Source organism: Glycine max, chromosome 18, assembly GCF_000004515.6.
Source record: "Glycine max cultivar Williams 82 chromosome 18, Glycine_max_v4.0, whole genome shotgun sequence".
NCBI classification, from domain to species: Eukaryota; Viridiplantae; Streptophyta; class Magnoliopsida; order Fabales; family Fabaceae; genus Glycine; species Glycine max.
In genome coordinates, this window is record NC_038254.2 from 2,589,363 (window position 1) to 2,599,541 (window position 10,179).

The following is a 10,179-nucleotide window of genomic DNA, read 5'->3' on the forward strand; positions in this document are numbered from 1 at the left end:
TGAGGATCCTTTTCACTTGCAGTTTCCATTTGTTAAGATGGAGCAAGAAATGGAAAAGAGAAATGTAGTCAGAATTGAAGAAAATGAAGAGAAATGGGTGCATGATGCATCTGTGGATTATAAAGGCAGAGTTCCTCTCCGTGCTTCCACTGGTGTATGGAAAGCCTCCCTCTTTGTCCTCAGTAAGATACCTTCACATAGGTTTAGTTTTGTGTATCAACATTTTATTTCAAGCTAGCTTGCAACTGCGGTTACAGAAAGTAAAAATAAAAAATAAAAAAACAAAAAAATCATTTCAACACTGCTTCATAGTTCATTTATAGCTTTATCTTCATCATAAATTAATAAATTGTGTTCAAGCATGTAAAAAAAAAAGCTGCACCTACTGGAAGATTTAGATTTTTATTGGCCACCCATATGAACAATTCAAGGGGAAAATTAGTAACCAGTTTTCAGCAAAAAGAGTGTTAACATACACTGATATACGGTAACAGCCAAAAGAGTCAAAGCTAAGGTGCATTCCAAAACTAGAGAAAAATATAATTTCCTCTGTACAGTTTTAGGAATTTTTTCATATATATTTATTGGTTATTGGTTGTAGTCATAAAAATGTGTTATAAACATGTTTGATTAATATGAGCACAATATAACTTGGGGATTCCGTTTCATTTTGGAACAGCAATTGAACTTAGTGAAAGAGTAAGCTACTTTGGGATAGCCACTAATCTTATCTCGTACCTGACTAAAGTGATGCATGAAGACCTTCAAACAGCGGCCAAGAGTGTAAACTACTGGTCAGGAACAACAACCCTGATGCCTCTTGTTGGGGGATTTGTTGCTGATGCCTACACTGGCAGATTTTATATGATACTGTTTTCTTCATTTGTATACCTCATGGTAAATCTACTATATTCACCCCCTAATGAATGCCTACACATTTTATTATAACTTAGCAACTTATCCTTTTACACCTCATATAGCCAATGTTTGATCAATTTGACACGGTCAAATTATTCACACACCTCAGGCTGGATTTTTATTTTCAATTTGTTTATATAATTATTTTATGGTTTAAGTAAGTTTTTATATCAAATACATACTTTTCTCTGGTGCTCATTTTTTATTATCCAATATTTGTCCTTGTCCCTTTTCCATGTCTTGCTCCTGCATTATAAAGAGGTATTGACTTGGATCTTGAAACTTTCAGGTGGAATACTTTATACCTCACCGTGATTCAATAAAATCCTTTTATTGGCCGATTAAAATACTAAATAAAAATATAATTTTTACACTTATTTTCTAATAAATTTTTATTTTATATTAAATCCTTAATAAAAAAATTTTTTTAGTCCTTGCATTTTTTAAAACTTTGATAAATTACCAAATTTTATGTTTATTCTCTAATAAATTAATAAATTTTATTTTATTTTCAGCTATTAACAAATAAAAATAATTTATTAGAAAACAAACGTAAAATCGTTAATTTATAAAGAACTAAAAATAAAATTATTATTTTATTAGACATTAATATAAAATAAAAATTTATTAAGAAATAAATCTAAAAATTAAATATTTATTTAAGATAAAAAATATATTTAATTCGTATAATATATATCATTACAAGCACTGATTGTCTGATATACTGTTGCCACGAAAAATAAAGCTCATTTCTTGATGTCAAGCCAGGGATTAAGCCTGCTGACTATGTCTCAATTCATCCCAAGTTTAAAACCATGCAACAATGGGGTATGCCATCGGCCAAGGAAGGTTCATGAAGTGGTTTTCTTCCTTGCCCTTTACTGCATCTCCTTTGGTACTGGAGGATACAAACCATGCTTGGAAAGTTTTGGAGCTGATCAATTTGATGATGATCACTTGGAAGAAAGGAAGAAGAAAATGTCTTTTTTTAATTGGTGGAATTTCGCTATGTGCTTTGCATTGCTGCTTGGTGCAACAGTGGTTGTTTATGTTCAAGACTTTGTTAGCTGGGGAGTTGCTACTCTTATTGTCACTATTCTTATGACTCTCACTGTCATAGCTTTCTGTATGGGAAAACGTTTTTACAGGTACAGGAGGACAGAAGGAAACCCTTTAACACCAATTTTACAGGTCTTAATTGCGGCAATGAGGAAAAGGAATCTATCTTGTCGTTCAAACCCTGCTTTGTTGCATGAGGTCCCAGAGTCAGAGAGGTCTCAAGGAAGGCTTCTGAGCCACACTAACAGGCTCAGGTATCTATCACACATGGACCTTGTCAGATTGACACTAATATTTTTATTGATACAATTTAATGGAATAAATAATACAAAAGATGTTTTACATTATCATTCAATCATAAATTATCATATGATAAGTTATTGATATATTTTTAAAATAAATATCTTAAAAATTAATCTAAACATGACTTTTTAATGGTTTATAGCTCTTGCATAAAAACCTTTACACTAAAAGTACATGCGTATTAAATTAAATTAATGCAAATCAATTCAATGAATAGGTTTCTTGACAAGGCTGCAATAATTGAAGAGAAACGTATCGAACAGAAGTACAATCCATGGAGATTAGCAACAGTGACAAGAGTGGAGGAAACAAAACTTGTTCTAAATATAATTCCCATATGGCTAACTTCATTAACAGTTGGAGTAACCGTGGGACAAGGACAGACACTCTTTGTCAAACAAGCAGCCGCTACCAACTTAAAGATAAGCCACAGTTTCAAAATCCCACCAGCTTCCATGGCCTCTGTTACAGCAGTTGGTACCTTAATAGCTGTCCCAATATATGATAGGATTACTGTTCCAATTATGAGGAAATTCACTGGCAATGAAAGAGGCATCAGCATCCTTAGGAGGATCAGCATTGGCATGGCATTATCTGTCATAGTCATGGTTGTTGCTGCCTTAGTAGAAGGAAAGAGACTAAGAATGGCTACACATGAAGTCCTCACTGTAGGGGAAACTAGGCATGAGACTATGAGTGTGGTGTGGTTGATACCCCAATACTTGATTCTTGGCGTTGGAGATTCATTTTCTCTAGTTGGCTTGCAAGAGTATTTCTATAGCCAAGTTCCTGACTCGATGAGAAGCTTAGGAATGGCTTTGTATCTTAGTGTGCTTGGAGTAGGATTCTTCTTAAGCAGCTTTCTAATCATCATTGTGGACCGTGTCACGGGGAAAACTGGCAATAGTTGGATTGGGAAGGACATAAATTCAAGTCGTTTGGATAGGTTTTATTGGATGTTGGCTGTGATTAATGCTTTGGTTTTGTGTGTCTTTCTCTTGGTGATAAAAAGGTACACTTATAAGGCCGTTCAGAGAAGAGCTATTGAAACTGATTGTTGCAAGAGTGATGGGGTGGAGATGGTAGCTTGATGAGAGCTACTATGTCTGTGTTTTGGTGGTAGGTGGAGATGCGGTAACGGGAACAGATGTTGGGACCGGTAATTCAAACATGCTCTTGTACCTCTCACTACTATATTTTCAGCTGAACAAAATGTCGTAGGTTACCCATAGTAGGGCTAAGTAAATAATAGCATAAATAAGTGTAGATGACTTCCTGTTTTGTCATATTAGTTAGAAGATATATCCTCTTAATTAAATTTCTTAACCGTGGGAAGAATTCTGCAATTGGAGTTAAATAAACAAACATTTCTTCTGTTGTTTCATTTGCAGTGTAGTGCGTAAAAATGGATATGTTTGTTTAAATTTAAAAAACAATTGTGAAATAAATACTTTTAAAATAAGTTCTTTTATTAAATAATTAAATAGAATTTTCTTCTTAAAATAAGCAAAAATTCTTTTTTTTTTAAGCAGAAGCCGTTCAAATAAACATAAAAAAGGTACCAACTCGTGTATTCTAATTATATTATTGAATTCTAAAAATAATATGTGCTTTAAATTTATGTAAATGTTGTGATTTTATTTAGTGATGTCGAAAAGTTTCACACGTCGGGTGTTTAACTGTCCAATCTGCATAACCCAATCTGTGTAACCAACTAATCTGACGAGTACTCAAATGGCAGGTTGGGTTGACTAGTTAGATTAACTCCTCTTTTGTATTATATTTTTAAATATACTTAGGTACTATATCTCATGGAATTTTATAGCTCGTGGACTAAATTAAAGTTCACTCTTTAAAGTGGATAAATAATTTATTATAGCTTCATTAATTTTGTTTTGTTTAAAATTGTAAAACCATGTGAAGGATTTTTTGTTGTTGTAATAATTAGAATTTAAAATAAATGAACATGGTAGCTTAAAGTTTATGTTCATCTCTTAAGTATCAACAATTAAATTGATTCCTTAATTTACTGATTTTAATGTTTTAGAATATTTTTTTCTTTTTAATTATATCTTTTTTATCAGTCTTTTTAATTATATCTGATCATAAAATTTAAAGAAAAAAATTAAGATGAAAAGAATGATTACAATTTTTATAATAATTTCTTAATAAATTGATAGGTCAACCCAACTTATCTCAGATTATGTTGAATTGGAATTTTTTACACAGTAAAAATATGATTCTAACTTAATCCAACTCATTTTTTATGGATCAAGGATGAATTAGATTGGATTGGCTCGTTTGAGGTCTCAAATTTAATTGGGGTAATTACTTATGTACTTCTCATCTTGTTTCTTACGCTAAATGTAAAATTAAATTTCAGGTTTTCTTTTGTAATGTAAATTTTTATATTTTGAAAAATTATTTCAGAATGTAATTTTACATTTCAGAGTAAATGTTCTGGAAACTTAAAAAAAATGCAGGAAGTAACATTGGAGCTGCACAGGAAGCAAGTGTCTCTGATTGGGAGGAAGAACATAAGGTTCATCCACTTGGAGAGAGACATGAGAATCTCTTGTAATAAGCCACAATATTTTAATGCAACTAAGTGCAAAAGTCGCAGTGCTAAACTGTGAAGCACCTCACACTGCACCAAGGTTACCTGCTTAATTTAGTTGCCCTGACTCTTTACAATTTACAAAGCCACATATTTGATTGTACAATTTTAGTGAAAAATATGGGAACCCACTGATCGAAATCAAAAGTTATTTTTGGAGTAATTTTTTTTACGCTAAATATATTTTCTTCCAAATCGTTAACTCAAAATGAATTAGTCTCTTATTATTGGAAGAAAATATATTTAACGTACATTAAAAAAATGACCTAAAATATATATTTTTTCTATAAAATATAAATTTATATAAATACGTCATTTTATTACATTTTATATTTCATTAACTTGTTTATCAAACATTTTTAAGCGTTTGTCTATCGAATTCTGCTGTAGAGATTGTCATTTGAATGAACAAATTACTAGCTCACTCAATATTAAGTTTGATTATAAAAACTTACACTTCATTATATTGTAGGATCTCTTTCAACAAGCTGATAGTGCATAATTAACCAAGCGAAGGTAACAATTCTCATTCCTACATTCATTTCAACACATTCTCATTTCCTTTGTCTATGTAACAGACCCTCCCTGGGAAAACTCTCTTGGCATTGTAAAAATAGAGCAAGAAATGGAGAAGAGGATGCAAGGTAGAAGTGAGGTAGAGAAATGGGTGCATGATGCATCTGTGTATTATAAGAAAACTTACACTTCCCTTTTTGTTCTTAGTAAGAAATTTACAAGAGTTTTATGCATCATCATTTTATTTCCAGAACAAAGTAAAAAACTTAATTAAGCAGTATTTATTTTTAGTAGTTATCTTGTAACCTTCATTCTCATTAAAAATATATATTAAAATGTGTTGACACATGTCAAATAACAACTACCAACTCTTTAAAAGATTTAAATTATTAATGGCTATTGGCTAACCATATTCCTCAAACAATTCAAAGCAGAAGTTTGAATTTCTGCATGATGAGATGTTCATATATAGGTTTTGGTCATAAAATAAGATTATCTCTTATGAATTATACATGTAAAAATTAAAAGTAAATTCGTTAACCAGTTTTAATTATAAAAAAAGTGTTCATATAAGAAATTATTAGGTAATGTTGAACTACTACGTGTGTATGGTGCTTATCAATTTCTATGTGATACATATTGGTTACAGAAAATAAGTAATAATATTTCATTATGTGTTATGTGAAGATTAGTCGAACCCATGATAGTCCAACATTAACAAATAATTTCTCGTGTTCATCGAGTGTATCCAGTAGAAACTGTCAAATGATCTTGAAAGTAAAGGTGCATTGCATTCCAAAACTAGAGAAAATCAAATTTCCATCTTTACAGCTTGGTACTCCACACAATTTTAGCGTAATTAAACTGTCTTCTTATTTATTGGAGTTAGGGAGTAGTCATAAATTAAATTGTATAACATACATATGTATTTAATTGTTGGGTAATCAACGTTCCCTCAAATAAAATTACTTACACACATACACAAAACATCGTGAGAACACAACAAAGATTATACCGTAAAAAAAATAATAACGAGTTCAAGAATTTAACGTGGTTCGACATCTCTTGTCTACGTCCATAGAATTGTCTCAAAAGTATTTCATTATCATAAAATAATTAAAAAATTGTAACTCATCCTAAATTTTGTATCACTCTACAAATTCGAATATCCCACTTAATAGTTACAAGAAATTATAACACTCTTACTCAAAGATATTTTTCTCACAACAAAATGACGTTGTTTCACAATCTCTCTCCTCACACATTCTCTCTTCAGGTGTATCTTTTCCACTAACTTTCTTCTCTATTTATAGTGAAGATTGTCACCAACTATAATAAATAAATTTTCTTGAAAGTTGAAAAAAAAACTTTCAATGCATCCATTCAAATGAGTTTCATCTAGTGAACTGCAATCTTTCACTTTGCATTTAAACCACCTAAACCTTAGTGGTAAAAATTCAATTCCCACTATGCATTAAATGCACCTTATCTTTTGGCTTGAAACTCTACAATATTCCTCCTCGAGCAAAAAGAGAAATATTTTTCGATCAATTTGAAAGAGAACAAACTCCCCCTCCAAATGGTGTATCTCCTAACACTTCTACAACATTTGAAAACTTCATTTTCTTCTTCACTTTGCTATCATGATTCCTCTTCCAGGCTTGTCCATCCAAATAGCAAAGGTTACCTTTATTTTTCTGTCATCACAACACCAAGTGTCTCCCCTTGTACACTTTGCATCCCCACTTTGAACCAACATACTTGTACCCTTGTGAAGTTATTTCCCTCATAAAAATGATATTGACAACAACAGAAGGTACAAACCTCACATTTGAGAAAGTTTGAATAGCACCATCATAGAGCTTCATCCTCATGCTCCTTATGCCTTCAACCCTTATTTTTTCACGATTCCCTAACTTGAAATGGTTGAATTCTCCATCGATTTTTAAAGTGTTAAACATCTCCCAGTCTCTACAAATGTGCTTTGAGGTAGTAGAATCCATCACTCATTTTGTTTTAGCAACCTCATCGCTTGTTGCCGAAAACAAGTTATCTTCATCTTCAACATTTTTTACTACATTAGCTTAGGAGTTGACACTATTTTTGTTCATATCACTTAATTTCTTCAAGTCATTCTTCATTTGTTTGTACCTCACTTGCACATGATCATTCTCACGGCAATAGTAACATTGCATGTTACTTATATATATCTCGTTGCGGATGCGATTGCGATTTTGATCTTCCTCTTAGTCCATCATGTCTCCTTGAATGATTCCTTCGTCACTCAAACTCTACCACAACTAGTGCATGCGTTCATCATCAACATTTTTTATTTTTCATCATTCTCTCTAAGAAAGGTGGTCACCTAATCCAACTTCAAAGTTGATCTTCTCACAAGCAGTGTTTGAACCAAAGCTTTGAAGGACTTTGATAGTAAGGCCAACAACAACAATGTCTGCTCTTCATCAGTAATTTTATCATTTGCATTCGACAATTAATTTACTGGTTGATTGAACTTGTTGATGTGATCATGAAAATCTCCTTGCATCTCCATTTTGAGTTTATACAACTCCATCTTCAAACAAAGGCGATTGGTTAGCAACTTTGACGCATATATATTTTTGAGCTTCTCCCACAAGACCTTTGGTGTTGTCTCCTTCAACACATTGTGCTCACAACCCTCATTAGGATCTTAATCCACTCAGTTTCATTTATAAAAGCTAGCATTTCATCTTCTAACACCTGATGAAGACCTTGCTACACCAAAAGGTCTTGAATAGTACTTTGTCAAATAATAAAATTTATTTTTTCATCAAACAATGGTATCTCGAACCTTTGTGTGCTCCCGACCATAACTCTAATACCACTGTTGGGTAATCAATGTTCCCTCAAACAAAATTACCCACACCAACAAAAGATCATGAGAACACAACAAAGATTACACTGTAGGAAAAATAATAACAAACATAAGAATTTAGCATAGTTCAAAACTTCTTGCCAACGTCCACGGAATCGTCTCAAAAGTATTTCACTATTACAAAATGATTACAAGATTGTAACCCACCTTAAATTGTGTATCATTGTTCAAACTCGAGTATCACACTCAATAGTTATAAGAAATGATAACACTCACACAAAGACATTTTTCTCTCAACAAAGTGACTTTGTTTCACAATCTCTCTTCTCACACACTCTCTTTTCATGTGTATATTTTTCGTTAATTATCTTCTCTATTTATTGTGAAGATTATTATCAACTATAATAAATAAGTTTTTTTAAAAGTTAAAACAAAAATAACTTTTAATACATCTATTCAAATAAGTTTCATCTAGTAAAATATAAAATTCCACTTTACATTTAAACCATATAAATTAAACCTTAGTGGAAAAAATTCAATTTTCACTATACATTAAATACAATGCTTTGAACTCTACATCAATTAACATGAGCTTAACTTTGTGATTTTGTTTCAATATATGGAGCAGTATTGAATTTAGTGAAAGGGTAAACTACTTTGCCATAGCCGGTAATCTTGTCACGTACCTGACTAAAGTAATCCATCAAGACCTCAGTACAGCTGCCAAGAGTGTAAACTACTGGTCAGGAACAACAACCCTTATGTTCAAGACTTTGTGTCAATTGGTGAGCTGCTAGTCTCATCCTCACTATTCCCATGGCTCTCACCACCATAGCTTTCTATGCAGGGAGGCCTTTTTATAGGTACAAGCAGCCGGCAGGAAACCCTTTTAGGCCAATTTTACAGGTTTTAGTTGCAGCGATAAGGAAAAGAAATTTTACAGGCTAATTTTAAGTACTTTTCTTAAAAGTATAAATTAATTAAAAAAATCTTATAATTACAGAGAAAGTATTATATATAATAGTCTGAATGTTAGAATTCAGCTGAGCGAGGTACACGTAGTTGAATTGAGTATAAATCAATATAAAACTTTTTATGTTATAGTATAAAATATTTATGAATTTTATTAATAATTAATTTCAAATTCAAGATTTTACTTAAAATATTTGAGTGAGACTTTAACACAGATCTAAGATATTCAAGTTAAATTAAAAGATACATGTACACTTTACGGTACACAAAATATTGATTTGTTAGTTATTGATATGAGAACATTAAACGTGATAAGAGTAATTCTTTTTTATATGTGAACGTTATAAAACGTGATGGGGAATAAGAATATCGATTCAGTTATTTTTTGAAACAAAATCAAAACTTTCTCCTAGTTATTGTTTATCTAGTGAAAGTTTTTTTCTTGCAATATAATAATTGTTATTTCCTTGATACATGTAAGGTATCTGATTTTGACTTTAGGGTTATGTGTTTTAAGATTAGATCTTATATATGATACAAGAATAGATCACTACAAATAAAAAATAAAAAAATACCTCTTGCAAATTTATGAAAATAATATGATTTCGATTTGGAAGAAGAACATGGGGAATCTCTTGTAAATCAAGACACGATATTTTAAATTTTTTATTCAATAAAGTGCAAAAGTCGCTATGTAATTGAAGTTGTGAAGCACACCACTACTCCAAGCTGTACTTGCTTTAGTCATCCTGGCCCTTTACAATTTACAGAGCCACAGTGTATGCATGTGCGGCCTGTGATTGAAATCAAAAGTTACTCCAACGTATATAATTTAGTGTATGTGTGTGGACTAGGGTTCATAAATAAAATAAATTTTAAATATTTTTATTTTAATTAAAAATGATTTTAAAGTAAAATATCTTATGTTGTATTAATA

General features: G+C 31.4%; 1 protein-coding gene across 1 annotated transcript; it reads left to right on the forward strand.

Moving 5' to 3' along the window:
* LOC100798301 (protein NRT1/ PTR FAMILY 5.6) lies at positions 1–3,664 on the forward strand. The gene is made up of 4 exons (XM_006601913.4): positions 1–182; positions 680–897; positions 1,687–2,231; positions 2,498–3,664. The coding sequence occupies exons 1-4, from the start codon at positions 38–40 to the stop codon at positions 3,369–3,371; spliced, it is 1,782 nt and encodes a 593-aa protein (XP_006601976.2). The 5' UTR covers positions 1–37; the 3' UTR covers positions 3,372–3,664.
* Positions 3,665–10,179: the final 6,515 nt, after the last annotated feature.

Coding starts and splice junctions, on each gene's coding strand:
- LOC100798301 (XM_006601913.4), top strand. CDS start 38: ATGGAGCAAGAAATGGAAAAGAGAAATGTAGTCAGAATTGAAGAAAAT. Junction 183..679: donor AGCCTCCCTCTTTGTCCTCA/GTAAGATACCTT, acceptor ATTTTGGAACAG/CAATTGAACTTAGTGAAAGA. Junction 898..1,686: donor CTTCATTTGTATACCTCATG/GTAAATCTACTA, acceptor ATGTCAAGCCAG/GGATTAAGCCTGCTGACTAT.